At 48.4% G+C, this 23,807-nt stretch overlaps 1 protein-coding gene across 2 annotated transcripts in view; it reads left to right on the top strand.

Moving 5' to 3' along the window:
* LOC116952151 (flap endonuclease 1-like) overlaps positions 1–23,601 on the top strand; it is a 28,154-nt gene extending 4,553 nt beyond the window's left edge. For both annotated transcript variants that reach the window (XM_032971240.2, XM_032971241.2), the window contains exons 2-13: positions 6,332–6,404; positions 6,918–7,020; positions 9,012–9,051; positions 10,376–10,407; positions 14,144–14,207; positions 16,214–16,296; positions 17,144–17,280; positions 17,738–17,798; positions 20,162–20,293; positions 20,787–20,944; positions 21,654–21,783; positions 22,472–23,601. In XM_032971240.2, coding sequence (XP_032827131.1) covers positions 6,332–6,404; positions 6,918–7,020; positions 9,012–9,051; positions 10,376–10,407; positions 14,144–14,207; positions 16,214–16,296; positions 17,144–17,280; positions 17,738–17,798; positions 20,162–20,293; positions 20,787–20,944; positions 21,654–21,783; positions 22,472–22,579 — 1,121 coding nt within the window. In that variant the 3' untranslated portion in view covers positions 22,580–23,601. The remainder of the gene's footprint in view (positions 1–6,331; positions 6,405–6,917; positions 7,021–9,011; positions 9,052–10,375; positions 10,408–14,143; positions 14,208–16,213; positions 16,297–17,143; positions 17,281–17,737; positions 17,799–20,161; positions 20,294–20,786; positions 20,945–21,653; positions 21,784–22,471) is intronic.
* The last annotated feature ends 206 nt before the right edge of the window (positions 23,602–23,807 follow it).

The raw sequence follows: 23,807 nt of genomic DNA, 5'->3' as shown, positions 1-23,807 counted from the left end.
CCCTGGCCCTCTGCCGGCGAGGGAGTGAACTATGAATGCCCAAATGTCCAAGCGACGCAGTTTCAGTTTCAGTTGATTTATTTTGGTATAGCCCTGTGAGCCATTCGGCTCTTGAATCGGGTGCAACCACAACAAACAAAAAAACAAAAACACGAACAAGAAAAAAACATCTTAAAGTGACTATGTGACTGTGCAAACAGAAAATCCTTGAAAAAACCCAGCAAAATATTCCTGAAAAAAGCACCGTACACCAACGCTGTGTGCAAAAAAAATCCCAGTGGGATGCAAGTCAAACAACAACAACCACAAGACAACTTAGATTAAGGCCATCAGTCTAACTCCGTACTACAACAAAACAAACATGTCCAAATCAAAAAACTTTTCCAAATCACCAAAAAATAAAGCCATAATTGCAACGTAACAGTGATCACAAGGACTGTGACCGAATTTTTACAATAAACTACATAAATAACATGTAACACCAAACCCTAGAGCCATAGCTGGCTGCATGAGTTACTCCACAACAACAGAAGCATCAGTCGGATTATCAAATTTTTCAATGCACCTTTAAGATCAGCACGCTAAATCAAAATACAGATAATACTTTGCAGCATCATCCGGAGCGAAACATTTTATTTTATTTACGCCAATGAATAGCAGTGGCAGCTAGGGGTGTACAACTCCTCTAGAGCAGTTTTGAGAGAAGATCTCATTGGTAGCGATTCAAGTTGCAGTTTATTGGCAATAGCATTCCAGACCCTGGGGGCATCAATAGCAAAGGCCCTTCCTTCAGTTTTTGTATGGCAATAGGGAATGTGAAGCTGGTGAATGAGCGAAGACCTGAGGTCAAATTTGTTCTTTGAAAACGAGAAGAGATCCAGCAGGTAGTCTGCGGATTATTTTGTAAGTACATCGTGAATAAATAAGATCTGGTGCACAAGCCATAAATAAGATCTGGTGCACAAGTTTGACCCAATGTAGAGATCACAGTGGTGAGTCCTATATGGGCAGTTCAATGTAAATCGGAAGGCCGAGTGATAGATGGAATCAAGCTTCTTCAGTACAGTACTTGGGGCTGATTTATACACGATGTCACAGTAGTCAAGTAGAGGCAGTATGGTAGCTTTTATCAATTCCAAACGGAACATTGGGGGGAAGCAGTGCTTTGTCTTTTTACCAATATAATCAATGTGATCTTCAAAATTCAGTTTTGAATCCAGGATGACCCCGAGATACTTATAGATCTTGACTTGCTCTATTTGATAATTATTTAAGGAATGTAATTGAGGAAAAATAACGTCCTGCTTTAGTCCTGGTGAGAAGCATAGCACCTTGTTTTTGGAGGTTTTCAGGACTAGTTTAAGAGCAACTAGCTGATGTTGTAGTTTGTTGAAATCACCTTGTAGCTTAGCAATCACGTCATCCGGAGAGCGGCCAGCAGTAATCAGTATCGTGTCATCTGCAAAACGATTTACCCTGGAATGATCAGGGTCAGTGCCCAAGTCATTGACATAAAGAGAGAACAAAAGGGGGCCGAGGATGGAACCCTGTGGAACCCCTTTTGTTATCTTCACACTGTTTGACCTCCAACCATCTGTGAATACAGTTTGGGTGCGAGAAAAGAGGTAATTTTGTAACCATTTTACTGCGTTTTCGGAAAAACCGAGGCAACTTAGTTTACTAAGCAGGGTGTTGTGGTCTACTGTATCAAAAGCTTTGGACAGGTCTAGAAAAAGACAGGCACAGTACTGCTTATTATCAAGGCTACTGTGAATGTGATTCAGAGAGTCAAATGCAGCAGATGTGGTGCTGTAGATTGTTTTAGATGTAGTAGATTGTTGGTGGACAGGAAACTGCTAATTTGGTAGGTGAACAATTTTTCAAAAATTTTCATCAACGGGGACAAAATTGAGATAGGTCGGTAGTTATTTGGATCATCTTTAGGGCCCCCTTTGTGAAGTGGACGGACATAGGAATGTTTCCATTCTAGAGGAACTGATGCTTCTTTGATGGACAGGTTGAAAATATGGGCTATAGGTTTGTATATTAGGTGACCAACAGTTAGTAGAGCAAAGATGGGAATACTATCTGCTCCGGTAGAGGAGGACCCTTTGAGGTAGGACAGTTGTTTCAGAATATTACTTTCGTGGATTGGCTGGAAACCAAATTTGTTTAATGTTTGGACAGGGGTGTAGGAATTTGCATGAGCAGGGGTGACTCCCAATACATTATCAAAAAGATTACCAGCTTCAGAAAAATTAAGGTTAAAATTGTCAACTATTTTTTGGGGATCTGAAACATATTCACCAATTCGGTTAAGCTCAATGGGCAGATTGTCTGTTTTGGATGCCTTTTCGATACTTTTGATTGATTTCCAGAAAATCCTGGCATTTCCATGTGATTCCAGGAGAGTGGAGGAAAAGTAGGCATTTTTTGCATGCCGTATTTTTTTGACGCATCTATTCCTTAAAATCCTGTATTCTAGCCAGTCATTGACCAAATTACTTTTCTGAGCACATGCCCAAGTCTTGTCCCTAGTTTTCATGAGCTTTGTAATCAAAGGATCAAACCATGGTTGTCGGTTGCCTTTAGTTTTAAATCTAACCAACGGAGCATGTTTGTTAAGAATTTGGAGAAACGTGTACCTGAAGGTCTAACAAGCCGTAGTCAGGTGGGGGATATCACAGACCTTGTCAATATCCGAGTGAAGCACATCATTAGTAAATGCCTGAGTGCTGAAGTGTCTCATAAAGTGCTTCTCAACCAATTTAGGAGGGGCTTTGGGTCTGGCTGATGATCTCACCCCAAAAATGGAGTGATCACTAAGGTTATTACCCAGAACACCAGTCAATGTGAAATTGTGATGGGCATTTGTCAATAGGACGTCAAGCAGAGATGACTGTCCCGGATTTTTTAGGTTGGGTCTTGTGGGGACATTTATTAATTGAAACAGATTAAATTCATCTGCAAAATTTGTGGCCACGGCCTGCGGGTTTAGCCAATTCCAATTTAGATCACCCACTAAAACTATTTCACCTTTAGGGAGGCCCCCAAAAAGCTCTCTCAGTGCAGATGCAGCTTAAACATCCTTCCCACTAGGCGGTCGATAGCAGCACACTACCAATATCTGTTGATTATTTGGGAGAGTTATTTTGAGAGCCAGACCTTCAAAGCAACATTTTCTAAACAAGGAGTGAGCTAGTGAACATGCAATAGTATTACGAACATAGATGGCAATTCCACCTCCTTTAGATCCTCGGTCAAGCCAAAAAAGGTTGTAGTTGTCAATCGCAATCTGCAAGTCATTGACGGCAGGAGAAATGTTTCTGTTAGGCAAAAAATGCCCGGGTCAAGATTTGCCACTTCTAGTTTTAGTTGACTTAATTTAATCACAAGCCCTCTGATGTTGACATGTAGAACACCAACACCTTTCCTGCCAGAAAAATTTACAGAATTATACGAGTTCTTTTCATTTGGGGCCAGGATGAAGCTCAATACCACCCAGAAATACGAAAAGTAGAATTAATAGTTTGTACAAGTATTTTCTGTGAAAGGATGAAGAGCGGCGAACCTTGGTCAAATAGCAGTAGCTCGCAGATGGTGTTATTTTTAAGATCAGAATGAAGTTTGGAAGGAGTGCTGGTGAAGTAATGGGACAAAGATAGGGTTTAAAAGGATACAATGATGTGTCTATGAGCTGTTTCATTAGCAGGTGTAGTGGCAAATCGAGCAACAAGTATGGACGCAAAGTAACGAGGGTAGCTGTTTGTAGAGTTGAGTGTGGCACTAGATATGGCCGGGAGGGACAGCAGTAGGATACACAGCAGGAGAATTGCCATCTCTAAAATATCCGGGGTACACACAGATTAACACACAAGCGGAAAAGAAAAAATATATATACTTGTAGGCCGAGCGCGAGAAAGCGTCTTGCCGCACTCGGAGAAGTGAAAGCGACGTCTTGCTCCTCAGCCGGAGCATTGAGGAAGGTGCCCTTCTCCGGTTTATATGCCCCTGAGCCAGTGGGTGGAGATTCCACGTTGCTATGGCGGGGGTGAGTATATCCATTGAATAACCGCCGTTTAACTCCCTCGCAAAGTGTTAGGGGGGATTGCAAAGGAGGGTACGATTGGTTGTCAACCAACCAATTCCCGACCAGGATTTGAACTCGCAACTTTGCAATGAGGAGCAGCTCGCTCCTGGCCGGTCTCGGGTGTGAAGCGAGCAAATAAAACCGGGGCAGCGTACGATCATACACAGGGGCGATCCTTTGTTAGATACCCCACTGATTTGTAATGGGATCTCTTTATTTTCTTCTCAGCAACCGCGAGAGTACTGTGACAGCGATGGATTAGTACTTTACGGAGGAGGGAATGATCAGATTTAATGAATCGATGCAATGAGATTGGCGGGGAGACATGCACAGTGTGTGCGCATATCTCCCTGTTATTGAGTGGGGCATCTATATATGGATCGCCCTGTAAGTGCGCTGACGATGGATGACTGATGTAAATCCTAATGATGCTTTGTTAGTGGTATGATGAAACATGACATTTGTCTTGGCATAAAGTCGTCTATGCGTGTGGCTCGAAACGTTGAAAGAGAAAAAAACACCTTTCCATCCACCAATCTTGTGTTAAACACTCATACAATGACAAACCTCATCATCAGTACACCGAGTGAATCGTCTCCCGTGAAGTGTGACGCTGAAGCCGACAGAAAGCAGGCGAAGCCTTGCCACTGGCTACTAATAGTCGATACAATTAGGACGCTTCCTCTTGCGAGGGGGTGCAGCGTGCACCCCCTGGCAAGAGGAAGAACCACCACACTCACGAGATGATTGCAGGAAATCTGAGAAGCAAAACAACACTAGCCACAGGTGCAAGGAGGAGGGGCTAGTCACTCTCGTCACAGGTGCAAGGAGGAGGAGGGGCTAGTCACTCTCGTCACAGGTGCAAGGAGGAGGAGGGGCTAGTCACTCTCGTCACAGGTGCAAGGAGGAGGAGGGGCTAGTCACTCTCGTCACAGGTGCAAGGAGGAGGAGGGGTTAGTCACACTAGCCACAGGTGCAAGGAGGAGGAGGGGCTAGTCACACTAGCCACAGGTACAAGAAGGAGGGGGAGGGGCTAGTCACACTAGCCACAGGTACAAGGAGGAGGGGCTAGTCACTCTAGCCACAGGTGCAAGGAGGAGGGGCTAGTCACACGAGCCACAGGTGCAAGGAGGAGGGGGAGGGGCTAGTCACACTAGCCACAGGTGCAAGGAGGAGGAGGGGCTAGTCACTCTAGCCACAGGTGCAAGGAGGAGGAGGGGCTAGTCACTCTAGCCACAGATGCAAGGAGGAGGAGGGGCTAGTCACTCTAGTCACAGGTGCAAGGAGGAGGGGCTAGTCACACTAGTCACAGATGCAAGGAGGGGCTAGTCACTCTAGCCACAGGTGCAAGGAGGAGGAGGGGCTAGTCACTCTAGCCACAGGTACAAGGAGGAGGAGGGGCTAGTCACTCTAGCCACAGGTGCAAGGAGGAGGGGCTAGTCACACTAGCCACAGGTGCAAGGAGGAGGAGGGGCTAGTCACTCTAGCCACAGGTACAAGGAGGAGGAGGGGCTAGTCATTCTAGCCACAGGTACAAGGAGGAGGAGGGGCTAGTCATTGTAGCCACAGGTACAAGGAGGAGGGGCTAGTCACTCTAGCCACAGGTGCAAGGAGGAGGGGCTAGTCACACTAGCCACAGGTGCAAGGAGGAGGGGCTAGTCACACTAGCCACAGGTGCAAGGAGGAGGAGGGGCTAGTCACACTAGCCACAGGTGCAAGGAGGAGGGGCTAGTCACTCTAGCCACAGATGCAAGGAGGAGGGGCTAGGCACACTAGCCACAGGGGTCGGCGACCCTCGGCGATGGAGGAGTACGCGGCTTGGCATGCGGTGTACTGCTTCGCGACGTTATTCAGGATCACCGTCTCGTATTCGCCCACGGTGCATTGCGGCTCTTTAAATATTTAGTTGTTTTTTTTTTAAACAGAATTCGAAGAAATTGTCTCTCGTCCTTTTGGTTGCCGACCCCTGCATCTGCCACCGTAGCTATGCACTTTTAAATCTCCATTGAAAACTCACTTCTTTAGAACTGCCTTTTGTGTTGAGTTTGTGGTGCCTTCCCCACACCCCCGATTAGCAAAACTCCTCACAGATTGATTGAATAATCCATTGCAAGTACGGTTATCCCCTGACCACGCAGCACACGACTTACGAAGCAGTGTGCGTGTGTGTGTTTTTCGGAAGGTTGAGACTGACTGCGGCGCTCTATTCATTCTAACCCCGCTTGTGCCGAACCCACGCAGATCGGCGCCTGGCTGTGGACGCTTCGATCTTCCTCCACCAGTTCGCCAGCAGCATGGGCTACATGCGGAACAGGTGCGGGCTCCGGGGTGGTATCCTAAGTCTCATAGCAGACCCCAATACCAGACCCCAATAGCAGATCCCAACAGCGGACCCTAATAGCAGATCACAATAGCAGATCACATTTGCAGACTCCAATATCAGATCCCAATACCAGACCCCAATAGCAGACCCCAAAAGCAGATCCCAAAAGCAGATCTCAATAACAGATCCCAATAGCAGATCACAATGTGATAACTCATCTCAGGTTCAATCTCTTGGCTCCATAGCACATTTCAATTCAGATCCCACAGCAGATCTCATAACTTGGGTAATAAAGTGCTGAGTTACGAATAACAGGTCCACTAGAAGACACTGAAGCAAATCCCAAAACAGATCCCATCGCACGTCACAATACTCTGTCCTGTAGATCCAATAGCAGATCCTAGAGCAGTTCCTATCGCTGGTGCTGTGGTAAGTCTTGTAGCAAGCGGACAGTTCTACGTAACATTGCAGATGCCACTGAAAGTGACTCCCCCTGTTGTGCAGCCACCTGCTGGGCACGTTCTACCGCACGGTGGGGCTCATGGAGCTGGGAATCCTCCCCATCTTCGTGTTCGATGGCCCCCCGCCCATCCTCAAGGCTCCCCTGGTAAGGGCCGTACGTGTGCGTACGTGTGTGCGTGCGTGTGTGCGTACGTGTGTGTGCATGTACATGCGTGACGGGGAGCGGTCGTGTGACGTTTAGCGCAACGCGCTACGAACCCGGCGACCCGACTTCGATCCCCGCTCACGGCCAGCACCAGTGATGATTATCTGAACTGGTCCTGGGCCTCCCCCTAGGCCGACTAAGCCTCAAATCAGTACCTGGTGTGGTGTGGAAACACCGCCACTGGGGAGACAAAGGCGGCCGGGCGTGGTGCTGGCCACCCGCCCCCTCGTGTGACGTGTCGGCCTTTATAGGTGCTACTCGCTAACAGCACTTGCCCCTACAGTCTGTTATCATTTACTGGCCCTTGCTAATCCAATGCTGAATGAAAGCATCCCTACACCTTTCGGCCATAGGGGTGGCTTGAACATACTTCACCATACTCGTCAGTGCTGATTGGTGAAGTAGAAAGGAACCAGGATCAAGTCAGAAAGTGTTTGGCACTGATGTTAGCCAGGGCTGGCAATCCAACTCAGGTCATCATATTGACAGTCCAGTGCACTGTTCCACACAGTATTCTGCAGTAAACTATATATATAACTTACAGCTGTCTCTCAATCCACTGGTGGGTGACGGCGATCCCATGCTGCATCAGGCTTGGGTTTTATTTTAACCATGCATCGCCACACTGGTCATACGGGTTTGTGAAGAGGATTCCCAGGGACCGCTTCAAATATCACTCACCACTGATCTTAGCCCTGACCAGGTATCGAAACTCAGGTCCACCAGGTTCATAGTGCGATGTACTAACAACTGCACCATCACTCTTTACAAACTCGATGACATGAAATATATGAGATGTTTCAAGCAAATGTCACACCACATATAAATGTCTGCTGTGATTCTTGTGAACTCGTGTGAACTCGTGTGATTCTTGCAGGCAAAGACTCGTGTGAACTCGTGTGAACTCGTGTGATTCATGCAAGCAAAGACTCGTGTGAACTCGTGTGATTCTCTCTTGCAAGTGAAGACTCGTGTGAACTCGTGTGATTCTTGCAAGCGAAGACTCGTGTGAACTCGTGTGAACTCGTGTGATTCTCTCTTGCAAGCGAAGACTCGTGCGAACTCGTGTGAACTCGTGTGATTCTCTCTTGCAAGCGGAGACTCATGTGAACTCGTGTGATTCTTGCAAGCGAAGACTCGTGTGCACTCGTGTGATTCTTGCAAGGGAAGACTCGTGTGAACTCGTGTGAACTCGTGTGATTCTCTCTTGCAAGCGAAGACTCGTGTGAACTCGTGTGATTCTTGCAAGCGAAGACTCGTGTGAACTCGTGTGAACTCGTGTGATTCTCTCTTGCAAGCGAAGACTCGAGTGAACTCGTGTGATTCTCTCTTGCAGGCGAAGACTCGTGTGAACTCGTGTGATTCATGCAGGTGAAGACTCGTGTGAACTCGTGTGAACTCGTGTGATTCTCTCTTGCAAGCGAAGACTCGTGTGAACTCGTGTGATTCTCTCTTGCAGGCGAAGACTCGTGTGAACTCGTGTGATTCATGCAGGTGAAGACTCGTGTGAACTCGTGTGAACTCGTGTGATTCTCTCTTGCAGGCGAAGACTCGTGTGAACTCGTGTGATTCTCTCTTGCAAGCGAACACTCGTGTGAACTCGTGTGATTCTTGCAAGTGAAGACTCATGTGAACTCGTGTGATTCTCTTGTGCAAGCGAAGACTCGTGTGAACTCGTGTGATTCTCTCTTGCAGGCGAAGACTCGTGTGAACTCGTGTGATTCATGCAAGTGAAGACTCGTGTGAACTCGTGTGAACTTGTGTGATTCTCTCTTGCAAGCGAAGACTCGTGTGAACTCGTGTGAACTCGCGTGATTCTCTCGTGCAAGCGAACACTCGTGTGAACTCGTGTGAACTTGCGTGATTCTTGCAAGGGAAGATTCGTGTGAACTGCGTCGTAACCGTGGATTCTGCCGCGTTTGTTTTTTCAGCTGAAAAAGCGCGCAGCGGTGAGGCAAGTCGCCATCGAAGGTATCGATTAAAATAAAAAAAATTATACAACTGCGATGCGAGCAGCTTCTCCATTTGTAATTCGATCAAAGTCTCTCTCTTTTTGAACAACAGCGAATTGCCCCAAACATCATCAGGCTACGATGATTTGTTGCCGTTGCTCCAAGGACAGTGTCTATGACGAACGTGGTGCTGAGCCTTTCGACTCGTGTAGCAGTGGAGGTACCCGTTGCTGTTGTTGTTGAGCACCACGGTAGGTCACGTGATTCGGTACCTGGACATCATGAGTCGAGCACACCGACTCCTTTACAACAACACTTTTAGAGAAGGTAAATGCGCAGCCGTGCAATTTGCTTTCTCATGCCACTGCTGGCAGAAGGGCCTCCATAACAGCAAAAGTCAAGAGGGCATTTTGTCTACTCTTTCACGTTGCTCAGACACGTTGGGATCGGTGGGAGTAGGCACACTATACTCCACCGCTCGCGATCTGCCAATCTTCTGACTGTAGTCTTGCACCCAGCTCCATGTAACAATGCATTATAAGGTGCACACGTGTGCATTGCGTTAAAACGGGATGGAGTTTGCGTTTTTCTCCCTGTTTTTTGGGATGGCATGGCTGGAGTGGTGATGCTACCTGTTGGAAGGCCGTGCTTTGCAGTTGACCTTTGCTTTTCGTCAATAAAGATTTTATTGTTGTTACCAGACCACGTAAAGTTGGGAAGGTAACCAGTAGGAAAAGAGACAATTACAGTAGACTCTCGATTATCCGCGTTCGGTTTATCCGATTTGCGCATTAACCACGTGCCTGAGATTTTGACGTAGATTAATAATCCGTGGACTTTCCCTTGAGCACAAATGAATAATCTAAACACAGTGATAGATTGTTATTCATGGAAATGTTTATTACAAGTCACGTGATAAAACCGAAAAAATATGTGTTCCGGTTAATCCGAAATCCACGTGATCGCCTCTCCAGTACGGTAGTTCCATATCTTTATAACAATGGGCAGAGTTTGATTGATTTTGATTGGCGTGGCTCTGCTGTCCACTTAGTGGAAAGACTCTTCTGGTGGGCCGGAACAGGAAAGTTATATTATTGTCACTGAGCACAGGCATCGATCGGTCGATGGTTAGTTTTTGGCATGGAGATCCACGGAAAATTATTTTTTTTGGGTTATCCGCAATTTGGGATTATCCACAGCCATCCTCTGCGTCGATTGCGCAGATAATCGACAGTCTACTATATTTGGTTTAAACGTTAACAACCATTTACTTATCACTAAAGTGTCTTTGAGTTTTGTAGAACGACTGTGAAAACGTTCTTATTCTCTTTGTTTGTTTTAAGCTTTTCGAGCGGCCAAGGAGGCTGCAGCAAAGGTTGGTGGGCATTGTCAAGTTCTTATCTGGGTGTTCAAATCACCACTATCATCATCACTACCCAGTGTCGGATTAAGCTAGTGCGGGGCCTGTAGCATATGTTATAAAGGGACCCTAAATAACAAACAACACATATTAAACACTAATTTTTCACTTGCGTAGTAAAGTAATTGTATTTTTTCATTTGCTATACAGCCAGATAATACGACAAATCGCTGACCTTAAACACCCAGTCGTTCATAAAAGTTGAAGGCAGTATAGTACTATAGTAATAGAGCAAGTGCAGAATCACTGAACTGGAATTGATATCTTGAAAGCATTTAGCGCGGTGCCCTTTAAAGTCCGGGGCCCGTTGTATATGTAGCTACAGTACTACATGTGTAGCTACTTTTGCTACTAGGATAATTAGGCACTGTCACTACCACTTCATGTAACAAACTGAAGCAGTGGCTTTGTCAGTAAATTTTCAAGATTTCTGAGTGGGTGGAGGCTACACTGCGCCCAGCGCATGGGGACGAAGGTGGGGGGGGGGGGTGTGCGGGTGGAGATGTGGGGGGTCCTGGGGGTTGTTACTGATAAGGGGGGGCACTCAGGGATAGGGAGGTCAGGATGTGGATATTGCGAGCGTTTAATGCCCGTGATGAGATTGAGCAGTACTCGGAGCCTGGCGAATGTACGATGCTGCCGGGGAATTATTGAAGCTGGCTGAGCTGTTACTCTGTGGTGCGTGGTTTGAGATGTAGACTCACGTTGAGACATGCAGACTTACATAGACCCGTGGACTCGCATGAACATTCATAGACATAGACTCCTATACTCAGACTCTATTTAACCTCACATCGACACCCATAGGCTCATGCAGACGCCCACAGATTTAAATGGACACATATTTCGCGTGGCGGTGGGAAGGTCGGGTCAGCAACGTTTGTACGTTCACGTCAAGGTCGGTGAGCGAGCCAGTGGATGACCTCAGGGCGAGCCTCATGGTCAATATCTGAAGGGCCATTGGGGAACGATGGAAGCGGCAGTGGCATCACGACGCAGTGGTCCATGGCTCGAGACCGGTGACCGCAGTGGCTCTGGGGATCCATCAGTGGAGGGGAGCAGGGGCGCAACGACCGATGTCAATGGGGGTTGGTGTGCACGATACAACTGTGGGCCCCCCTTCTTTCTCCCGACTACACCTTTTCTGAAATAGCAACGGATGCTTTTGACACGTATACAATCATATTGAGGCTGTAACTGTGCACACACTCTTATTGTTAGTTACACCGTGTATTGGGTTTAGAGTAAGACAGTCTCATGGTGACAGTATTAATAAAGATATTAAAAGGCTAAAATACTCACAATACTTGTGCGTCTTGCTTTCATGCGCATGTCACGCGAGACGAGTCTGTGTAGAGAACGTTCAGCTCGTTAGGCTTTGTAGACACAAGCGTCAAAGATATGAAAGAATATAAACAGCAAAGATGGCAAGTCCAATTGAAGTGCGTAAGAAAACACCAGTAGCACGACTATTTTTTACGCTGTATTTTTCGGAAATATTGTTTTCTCATTTGCAACGTTTTTTTGTGGCATTCGTGGTTAATTGCTGGAATATAATAAAAAAAATCTTAACAGTGTTTGAACTTTTTATATGTCGATTCGCCCCCCCACCCCCTTGTGGCCGACTAGGCCACCACTACGTCGCATAATGCCACCCCCCCACCGCCCCAACACATTCCTGCGGAGGGGGCTGGTAGGAACGTTGGGTTGCTCGGTCAATGGCCAGGGTCAACGGCGGCACCACGTGGTGTATTCCGCACAATATGCCCGACTGTGAGGGCGGGAACAAGCCGGCGTGAGTAGGTTAAACGTTGAGTTTTATAAGGGCACCACGGGGTGACCAGCCCCACCCCACCCAGCCCCACCCCACCCAGCCCCACCCCTCCCACCCCCCACCCAGTCCCTCCCCACCCTCTCCTCCCCTCCCCACCCAGCCCCTCCCTACCTTCCCCTCTCCACCCAGCCCCATCCCACCAACGTGGACAGACATCCACAGACATACACAATTTAATCCCCTGCCTCCTGTGAATTAATCCCGGTTGGGCTTCCAGTCCACTACGTTTCCTACCAGTAATAGTTGCGCCCCTAGAGGAGAGAGCCGCAACTGCCGTGCGATATTCTGAGGCGGTTCAGTGTGGGCCGTTGTGTGGCGCGGTCAGGGCCATGTTATCCAATAGGTCACAGTAGGCACTGTGCCTAGGGCCTACTCACTCACCAGGGCCGTGTTATCCAATAGGCCCCAGTCGGTGCTGAGCCTAGGGCCTACTCACTCAACAGGGCCGTGTTATCCAATAGGCCCTAGTAGGCGCTGAGCCTAGGGCCTACTCACTCACTAGGGCCGTGTTATCCAATAGGTCACAGTAGGCGCTGAGCCTAGGGCCTACTCACTCAACAGGGCCGTGTTATCCAATAGGCCACAGTAGGCGCTGAGCCTAGGGCATCCTCAACAGGGCCGTGTTATCCAATAGGCCCCAGTAGGCGCTCAGCCTAGGGCCTACTCACTCACTAGGGCCGTGTTATCCAATAGGTCACAGTAGGCGCTGAGCCTAGGGCCTACTCACTCACCAGGGCCGTGTTATCCAATAGGCCACAGTAGGCGCTGAGCCTAGGGTCTACTCACTCAACAGGGCCGTGTTATCCAATAGGCCACAGTAGGCGCTGAGCCTAGGGCCTACTCACTCAACAGGGCCGTGTTATCCAATAGGCCACAGTAGGCGCTGAGCCTAGGGCCTACTCAACAGGGCCGTGTTATCCAATAGGCCCCAGTAGGCGCTCAGCCTAGGGCCTACTCACTAGGGCCGTGTTATCCAATAGGTCACAGTAGGCGCTGAGCCTAGGGCCTACTCACTCACCAGGGCCGTGTTATCCAATAGGCCACAGTAGGCGCTGAGCCTAGGGCCTACTCACTCAACAGGGCCGTGTTATCCAATAGGCCACAGTAGGCACTGTGCCTAGGGCATACAAAACTAAAGGGATCTCACACATTTTTACATGTTTTTTGTTTGTATGATACAAATTTTTTTAACCGAGATATCATCTTGAGTAAATATATTTATACAGCAAGGATAGGCACGGATGTATATAGAAAGAGGCAGAGTCATGTAATTTTTTTTGTTCACAAGGTGAGAGAAATTAGCATCGGAGGTTAACGTTTCGATAATTTTTTGTCATTGCAAAAATAAGCAAAAACATCTTCAAATTGTGTTTTTCGCACAATCTCATTCTCAATCGAGATTAGTGCAAGGGAAGACGAACGTTGCCCTACGATTGATCGGTAGTGGTAACAGGCAGCAGTACCAACTGTAAAAACATCTCTATCAAGAAAAAAACCCCTTTGGTGTAAATATAGTATTACACATATCAATAATCGGTAATAATGATCAGCTTTGTCGATCCACTGCAGTTGACTAAGTAGATTCCGTGGTAGTAGTCATCTGGTTGTTTGACCGTAATGCGCTGTGTTGCTCATCTCAAGTGAGTCAACCTATGGCACATGGGTCTGTCCCGTGACCTCCTGCCAGCGGGCTTTCAACACTTCTCGTGGCCTTAAAAGTGCACCTAGCCTGGCACAAGCGCCGTGGTGACCTCACCACCACTTAGTGGCGAATGGCGGCTGTCGTATTGCTCAGTGCCGTTTGGTGAAAGAGTGCGGATCCTGCCGGCTTCTGACCGCTGTCTCTCTCCGTCGCAGGCTAACGCCGAGACCGCTGAGTCTCCAGCTCCGGCGGAGACTTCGACGACGCCGGGGTGGACCGGCGAGTAACGCGGCGGGGAACACGAGGAGACTTAGTTACCCTTCACGCAGGCTTTCACGGCCACTATTGTCCATGATAGAAGGGTTTTTTTTTTGGGTTAGATCGCGTAAATATATAACTGTGTCGTTAAACCCTCCAACTACCCGGCACAGCCAATTAAAAAGGTTTGTCACGTAAACAAAACATGGCAATTCGTTACACACCGCTGTGTTGAACTGCATGGTGGCGCGCGGAGTTACGTCGATGCATGGCCCAATCCAGCGTATTCATAGCCCCGGGCTCCGGTTGGCACCTCCGCGTAAGCACGGTGCCGTGTATTTTACACGCAACCTTGGGGAATGCAACGGGAGCGTAAAACACTCTCGCGTAGCTGTTGGACAGGGGAGCTCTTGGTTCTGAGTATGTGGTGGAGAGGCAGCTGTTGTACAGATGGTGGCGTAGAAGAACCTGCAACAGACCAAGAGGCAAAAAGTACCCCTGAGTTCTGCAAAGAGCCAAGTGTATATATATGTGTATATATGTCTTGACAGTTTTAGGCACAGCAGGGGAGACATTCGTTATTCTTTGCTACTGTGATAGTGCGTTGTATAAACTAGCAAACTGTATTTTACCAGGTAATGCGCACTGAGCTGTCTAGCTCTATTTTTAGAAGCGACCTGGCCACAAATGATAGCTCAACGAAGTGGCTTATCATAGCAGCCAAATACTCTCAACGCATGAATTTCAATATGGAGGGAAAAACCGGAGGACCTTGAGAAAAATCCACACGACCACGGGGAGAGACACATGCAAACTCCAAATATAAAGGCGTCAGGGTCGGGATCGAACCCATGACCTGTATATCAGGCGAGGTAGTTAACATCTCGCCACTGTGGCGACTGGCGCCCTACAATATGCCCCATCCATAAAGCCACATGTGGTGGATTAAAGAGCCGCATGCGGCTGGGGAGACGCCAGTTGGCCACCACTGCCGTAGAAGGAAGGGTGCGAGTGCACTCATGGGATGGGGTTGGACACGCTTGGACAGAGACCTCTGGAATAGCTTCTTGACATTGCAGAATCGGGAAACATTCCCATTATATTCTTGGTTCGTTCGGTAACATCACGTAGAAGGGAAACAATAAAATAAGAAAAATATAAAACAATAAAATTCTCACGACGTTTCGACTGCAACACAAGCAATCATCATCAGGTGTGAAAACCACAGCAAGAAAATTTAAACATTCCCATTGTTTCACGGTTCCCCATTGGTGTATGACGTCCTCGTTTCACGAGGTTCGCCGAGGCGAGAACGCTCCAATCGTGGAGACGTGCTGGCTCTCGACTCGACTCTTCTCTGCGGCACGTGCAGGCCGTGTCGGATTGGCCACTTCTTTTCCTTCTCCCTTAAAGGTCTCCTTGTCTGCTCCCCTCTTCTCCCCGATCGCTTGCTCAGCTCTGTCGTTATTTTCCTAAACCTATGCCTCAGAGAGTAGAGTGCAACACGCCTTACGTGTACTTTAACCGTGATCACGTTAATGTATTTTGACAATTATGTTACTTAATCGCGAAAGCTCCGAGGGGAAAAAAATCATATCAACACCACGAAATATGCTAACACAAATATGAATCATAACGATTCGCTATCATAACGGTGATGTAATGGACCTCTTAAGAAGTCGGGCCCGTGAGCCATGCCCAGCGGTGGAGTGTGGTCAGCACGGGACCTGTTGCACGGAATGAAACAGGGCAACCCCCTTCCTCTCTGATCTCCCCCCCTCTCTGTCGCCTGGTGCCGGGACTCCTCCTGCCCGCAGGCCTCGTGTGGCAGTTGCGCCGCCCACGCACTCAATAGCCACGCCACTAAAACCCGCACCCAACTGGCGTGCACCTGTCCTCGGGTGACCAGTGGGGGAAGACTCACGCGGTGGGGGGGGGGGGCGATGACCGCACACCTGGACGAGCGCGACGGAGGTCATCACCCGCTTTGTCGTGATCGCTCGTTGTCCTCCGTGTGCTACGCGCAGAGCTCACCAGTGCCGAGAAGAGGGACACGTTTGAGCAGGAGTGCATGAGGATGCTGAAGCTCATGGGAGTGCCCGTCATTAAGGTAGAGCACGCACCGGGGGTTTGCTCCACGAGTTGGCCCGTGAGCCGCAACGGAATTCGGTACCGCTCGAGGTTTAACAGCACACAGCGATGTGCAGCAGTGCATGTACAAAAAGCTCTCAGCCTTATCCAGACCACGAGCTCAAAAGAACTGCATTTTTTTTTTGTCTGAAAGCTTTTGCACATGCGATGCACACAATTGTGCTTTATTAAACTGGCTGGTTCCGGCCGACATGAGTTTTTTTCTCTTGTGATGCATTTTATAGTTACTTACAGACTTTAATTACCACTAGAGGTCGCAAATATTCAGTGATACCAGTTTCTGTATGTGAATAATACAAGTGGATTACGTGATGACATGTTTATTAAAAAGGGTTATTGCACGATTCACTCTTACTGGCAATTTAAAGATATTGGCACAGCACTAGTTGTGTCAGCTCAGGTGGTACCAAGAAGTAAAATATTTAATCTGGGCGCTTGGACTAAGATTTGGTGCTCGCGGTGACCGGGTGGTGGTTCACAAGAACGCTGATGAGTGAATCTAGGAATCTGCCCAGCTGTGATGATTACACGTGGGAACCCTCGATCACTATCAAGACAAATAGAACACAATGCAGTTCTTCTGAACCGGTGGATTTCCATATAATGCTGACGGCTGTTGACACACACAGTGCACGTGTTTGTGTGTTTCTCGAAACCTTTTGTTTTGTGTGATGGGCTTTCTCGCTGCTGCATGCGACCTGAGCCGTGGGTTTGGTTGGCGTGGGCATTTTCTTCGGGGGGGGGGGGGGGGGGGGCTGTGGTCCCGTCTGCTCAATCTCTCGTCTCTCTCTCCCTGCCCGGCACAGGCCAAGAGCGAGGCGGAGGCCACGTGCGCGGCGCTGGTGCTCGCCGGGAAGGCGTACGCGGTGGCCACCGAGGACATGGATGCGCTGCCCTTCGGCACGCCGGTGCTCGTGCGTGGCCTCAAGATTCACAACAACCCGTAAGAGCGAACGCAGGTCGCGTGACAACCCCCTCGTCGTCGCAACCGGCGCTGCGACGCATCCCTCACCCACGCGGCAGCGGCGAACAGTCTTCCCCGTAGTGACTTGGATATTTTTTTTTACCACTTTCCAACTCCGGTTTGAAGTCTTGGCTGAATTAGGTTTTTGGCCGTCTGCCTTTAACTTGCGGGACATGATAACTCTTTGTACAGATGATCCAGTGTACATGGAAGTTTAGTTTAAAGTTGTCCTCTAGAAAACTGGCCATATTAAATAGATGGTTGTCCAAAACTTGCACACTACAGTCGGTGATTGATTGGCAAAACATGCTTGCATTGGCATCCATATACTGCTAAGAAATCCGAGGACAAACGCGTGTTGGAAAACGTTAGAGAATCCACACGTACGTGCGAATCTTCTGCATTATTTTGGTGATCTCTCTGTTCTTGTGCACAGGACTCTCAAGGAGATTTGCCTGTCGGAGGTGCTCGCCGGTCTGAAGCTGACGCAAGAAGAGGTGGGATTCCACACACAGAAGTGGGGTTAACCGCGCACGCTAATACAGCACAAAAGAGAGATGCTGCTGCTGTGGTGTAATTGTAATGGGTTCAATCGAGGCGCACACTAGAACTTGGAGGCAACACGTTTTATTAACTAACATCACACTAACGAGATAACGACATAGGGTGGTAACCCACCTTTCCTATACTTATCTCTATACACTTGGGGGAAATGGCTATATACACTCTGGACGGGACAACTACTACATCGGACCAGGACAGCCACCGTGCTGCCTGGTCCACGCGTGTGACGCCCGGAGACCGAAGACCACGACTAGGAAGGTTTCTTCCCAGCCAGGACCAACCCCGGCCCCCCCCACCCCGGGGCTCGGCTTTTATCGGCGTGGCCAGGCCCCGCCCTTGGCCACGCCCCTTTTACAGATCCTTCGCGAGGGTTCAGGACCCACCTCACGTGTTCCTCTCACCCTCACCCACGTCCTCGTTACCACCTCATCCGGTCACGTGCCCCCTCGTGTTTACCCAGCCTCTTCCCTGGTATACCCATCCGGTGCCAGGGAGAAGCTGCGCCCATACAGTACCACTCACACGGCACTGTCGCTACACTATAGTGCCGTCATCAATGGCACTACATAATGGTTAGAAAACTGGACTTGCAATCTGGAGCTCGCTGGGTTGATTCGACCTCACGGCGTGGCAGTCGAAACAAAGCTGCAAGTTTCTTAAATCACCTCCACCACTGCCCCCAGCGCCTCTTTCCACCCAGCCGGGTAAATTTCTTCACCACAGACAATCGACAGGTTGTGTGTTGTGGGATAAAGTATGTCGAGATGTTAACGACCTCGCCTGGTATATACAGTCGGAGGTCGTTGTTTCGATCCCAACCCTGACACCTTTTGCATGTTCTCCCCATGGTGGCGTGGATTTTTCCTCCTGTTTTTCCCTCGATACTTAGAATCAACATGCGCTTAAGAGTATTTGGCTGTTATACATTTCCACACGATGATAAGCCACTTCATGTAGCTATCGTTTGTGTTGGCTAGATCGCTCCTGAACAGAAGAGCTACGTAGCTCAGTGGGGCCTTACCTGGTAAAATAAAATACAAAGTATAATAGTCTCGTTGTTGCGTCTCAGGCGGTGGCGCGTTTAATATTCTCCTCCGTTCACGCAGCCCAGGGCCCGGGTTTGTATTAAAGACAGCTCGGGGGAGCAGAGGGATCAGCACACTCACTTGAATTGGGCCTCATCGTGCGTGACGGAAGAGCTTTACGTGGAAGGTTACAGTGATGCCTGTTGTCTGTTTGGCGATGAATTTGGCAGGAGGGTTCATGGCCCAAAAAGCAGCCGGGGTTATCCATTCCCATGTAAATGGATTTATCTACCAGCGAGGGTGTTTGAATGTCGCCGGACCGTGAGTTTAATGGGGAAATTACAGGTGGGGGTTTGTCGCCCGCGTCGTTAATAGCGAATCGGCGTAACGCGTGGTGCGTTTAGAGATTGTGAACTGCCAGGCTTAAAGAATCTTCCGAAATCGTGAGAAAACCCCTCAACATTGGTTAATAACACTGTGGCCTTAAAACAAAAGAAAGTACGTAGTAGTAGTAGTAGGCGACATATCAAGCAATGGTTCTAAGTCAGAGAATGTAGAGAGGCCGCAAGGGTAGAATGGTGTCTATTTATGTGCTGTTAAGAAGCGGCACTGCCCCCAAAATCTCACATTTCATACCTTTTAAAGCTACAGTGGTATTATTTAGAAACGTGTTGAATGTTTATGTTATGTGTGCTTGTGCACCAATGCCAATGCAGCAATGTCACCAAGTATATATTTTTTGCAATCATATTTTGTTCACTTCCAAATACAATAGGCTCACTTATTCTCCTTCTCATTGATGCATGCCTTTAAATGTGTTAATGTACATAAAACCAAATATTTCCCCCCAATCGTGTTATTGGCATCACGTCAATGAAACAAAGGATCTATTCATAGCTCTCACAGATCAGTGCAACCATTCATGTTAGGAAATGGTCCGCAGATGCGGATATCACAGACCTTCCTCTGAGATCACTTCTAGTTACCGCTGGTCCACACAGGGGACAGCACTTTCCCACCTGCCCTATAACCAAATTGTATTTATTTCTCAGACCTGGAATTTAGTAAAATTATGAGTGCAGAATAGAATTGAATGCGGCTCTTCTTCATGCAGGAATTTGGTGTCCGAGCTGACATCATCAACTCACTGCACGAAAGAACTCGAGTTGTAATCACAGGTGGCCGAAACCTGGGTCCGAACCAGGCCAACGCCATGGCTCACGGCTTACGCGTGTCCGGTGCTCGCATCGTGTGTTCCCTGCGTTGTGCAGTTCATTGACCTTTGCATCCTGCTGGGCTGTGACTATTGCGAGTCCATCAATGGCATGGGCCCTAAGAAGGCCCTGCCCCTCATCAGGAAGTACCACAGCATTGAGGGCATCCTGAAGCACCTGGATACCAAGGTGAGACGAGGGCTCGCGACACACACCGGCGAACGTGGTGGTGGTGGTGGTGTAGCACGCCGAGACGCAGAAAGAGGAACAAACGGATTAGAGAACGCAAATCATGTCAGTAAGTGGGCAGGAAATGCTTTGGCTAGGTGGGCATGACTAACAATGGAGCGGCAGTAAGTAAAAAAAAGCAAGCTGAAAAAACGAAATGCGTACACAATACAACTGGTGTATATCAAACATCCCAATGCTGAAAATTCCCTGCTGCAAATGACTTATTAGAGATCACATGCAACAGCAGCCGCAGCATCAACCCCCTCCTGCAAAAACTCGGCAGGACCCTCCTGAAAAAAGTGTCTTGAGACTCAGTGAGATTTTCTGCAGAAATTTCCGAATAATCACAATAATGTAATGTAAACAACAGAGGTGCGTTTCAGTGTGATTGCGTTTGGCCGATTACGACAGGACAACGGGCGGTGACTTAGCGTTTGTCGGTGCATTGCAGAAGTTTACGGTGCCCACTGCTTGGGACTTCAAAGGAGCCCGTGAACTCTTCAAGAACCCGTCCGTGTGTCTGGAGGGGGTTCCCGAGAGTCTGGTGGCTTCCACTCCGGACGAGGAGGGCCTGGTGCAGTTCCTCGCGGTGGAGAAGCACGTCATCAAGTGAGGCCTTCCTTCTTGTTTTTTTGTGACCTAACACTTTTCCGACCAACGCGTCGGCTCCGTTTGTCTGCCTCGAACGGTCTGCAGGGTAGGGGGTAGTCACGTTGACGCTCGTAAAGGCGATTCAAGATGATTGGAAGCTTAGCGTCAAGTTGTGTTGCAACTGGGGACTTACCCCAGAGAAAACCGGCCACATTCATCGAGGTAATATTGGCCAAAAACTGGGCAATAAGACTGAAATAATTTGTCTTCGCGTTTTCGTTGACGTCATTGCGTGACATCATCTCCCAACGTAACACATTATATGCCAAGTGACATCGTCGTGTAAATTTTCATGTTCGAGCTTAAATGATCGCTTTGACTGTCATGTGATGAACAGCATTGCAAAGCATTGTAGGATGCTGTTGGCATGAATGACGTTATATAAAATGAATGCATTATTATTAGCATAAATCTCTAGCAGGGTGGATGGGAAAGTGCTGCCACTTGAAGGGATCTCAGAAGAAGTTCTGTGATATCTGTTTCCATGGGCCTTTCTCTAACATGAAGTTTTGCACTGTTGTGAGAGAGCTCCAATTGGATCACGTATCTCATGACATGACAGTGATAGTACAATCAGGATCGAACTGGAATACCAAAAAAGCACCCGTCGTGATGCTGTATAAAGCTAAAACAGGATCTTTGTGTGCGTGCGCATCACGGAGCGCAGGGAGGATCGCATCCGCAAGGGTGTGGAGCGACTGAGGTTTTACCCGCAGGCGACCAAGCAGAAGAGAATTGACAGCATCTTCAAATCCAGCAAGCGGCAGCGGAAGGCGGAACAAGCGGAGGAGGATGCGGTAGCGAGAGCACCCGTCGTGACCCCACAGCTGTCAACCCATACGCTTTACCCCGTATTCTTGTACAGCCGTTTACCCCGTATTCTTGTACAGCCGTTTCAATACGGGCAAATATATATTCGTGTTTCCTCCTTGTGATGTGATTTATAAGGGGCACGGGGTGACCAATAAGGTCTGAATTGGTGTGTAATAAGGTAGGGCACTGATAAGGGGTTGACAGGTATGCGACCACGCACACCCACGCGTTGTTATTCCCGGTCGCACGACATCGGTGCGACATGTGGGGGTCCCAAACAATCGGACGAGAGGGTCAAGAGGGGCAATCGGCGATGCTGGGCACAGGAGTGGGATAACAGTTCGAATCCTAGATCCTTCTCTCTTTGTTGTCCAATTCACGTGACTCGTTCACACGCTATCTAAATAAAATATATTTAAGTTCATCTTAAATTGGTGCAGAACTTTGGTGCCAAGGCATGAATTGTCCATTCAGTGATTTTTAATCTCTTCTGCCATTCTTATGATTAAAGAAAAAAGCTCTTATAATTAAAGTTATTTACAATAATTCGAGGTACATACTGTTCGTTACATTAATTGTTTACATCAGGTCTCGAATCGCTTTCACTGGCATCGTTATTTAAGCACTTTCTGCTGTGCACGTTCTGACTTGCGACGCTCTCTCCTGTCCCAGGCGGGCGGGAAGATGGGAAAACTGGAGGATGCGGAGGAAGTCGACGACGAGAAGGAGGAAGCTCAAGGGCCACCACTGCCTATCAACTCTCCGGCCTGCGTTCTGTAACGCACCCCCGCAGCGCTGAGGCCACTTCGCCACCACTCTCATTTCTGTAGTGATAGTAGTGCACATCGAGGGCGGCTGTGACCTTGCCTTTGAAGAAGGGAGGAGCACAACGCTTGGGTTTTAGTGATGTGCGGGGAGTGGGTGAGTGGTAGTGGTGGTGGTGGGGAGCGGAGGATAGGTGCTGGGTCTCGTGCGGTCAGCATCTGGGGGTTAGTGGTTGGTATCGGTTCATTGGGCTGGGGTCGTGGAGCAGAGTTGAGTAAGAGGTGAGGACAACGAAAAAAGTGATTTTATATTTTCTTCTACATTTGAAGAAAATAAGAACATTTGAAAAAAACAACGGAACATTTGCTTTGCCTTAATGACATTATTGTCATTAACTCTTACAATAGGTTTTTTAGTAGTTTATGGATGGAAACTCCATGAATCCTGGAATGATTTGCATCGATATTCCATGATTCCTGGGAATATTTATATGGAATTCCATCATTTATGGAATAATAATATGGACATTTACAAATTCCTGCAATAATTTCGATTTAACCTTTCCTGGGATGAGTTGTAAACATATTCCATCATTTTTGGAATACTTAAAAAAAAACCAGCATGTTCTTTCGATGTGACCTCTTGTTTGTCCGTCCCTCCCGCCCAGCCAGCAAAATTTTATCTGATAATGAGAGCCTTGTTTCTCACAACTGTATATCGAAATTAATCTCTATTTCTCACGTTGTCTTTGTCTCTCTTTATGTCCCCTCTTCTCCCTCCCCCTTAATATTCCTCTCCTTCCACTGTCTCACTTCCCTCCCACCTGTCTCCCTCCCTGTTTCTCTCTCTCTCCTCTCACCCTCGCACTCCTTATTCCCACATCTCCCTTTCCTCTCTTGCCTCTCCCTAATCCTCCCTCCCTTCCCACTGCTTTTTTCTATACCTCACTCTCTCTTTCCATTTTGCTCTCTTACTTTCCTTTCTGTTTCCCTCCCTCCCTCCCTCCCTCCCTCCCTCCCTCCCTCCCTCCCTCCCTCCCTCCCTCCCTCCCTCCCTCCCTCCCTCCCTCCCTCCCTCCCTCCCTCCCTCCCTCCCTCCCTCCCTCCCTCCCTCCCTCCCTCCCTCCCTCCCTCCCTCCCTCTATCTCTCTCCCCTATCACATGGGGTGGAGGGTGGGTGGGGGAGCGTTACGCCAGTGCGATTCACAAATCTGGCTGAACGCTGGGGAATGCGGGCGACGGTC

This window comes from Petromyzon marinus, chromosome 45 (assembly GCF_048934315.1).
Source record: "Petromyzon marinus isolate PM22_M1 ecotype Great Lakes invasive population chromosome 45, UKy_Petmar_22M1.pri1.0, whole genome shotgun sequence".
Taxonomy (NCBI): domain Eukaryota; kingdom Metazoa; phylum Chordata; class Hyperoartia; order Petromyzontiformes; family Petromyzontidae; genus Petromyzon; species Petromyzon marinus.
The sequence above is the reverse complement of the archived record's forward strand: the minus strand, read 5'-3'. Positions and strand labels throughout refer to the sequence as shown.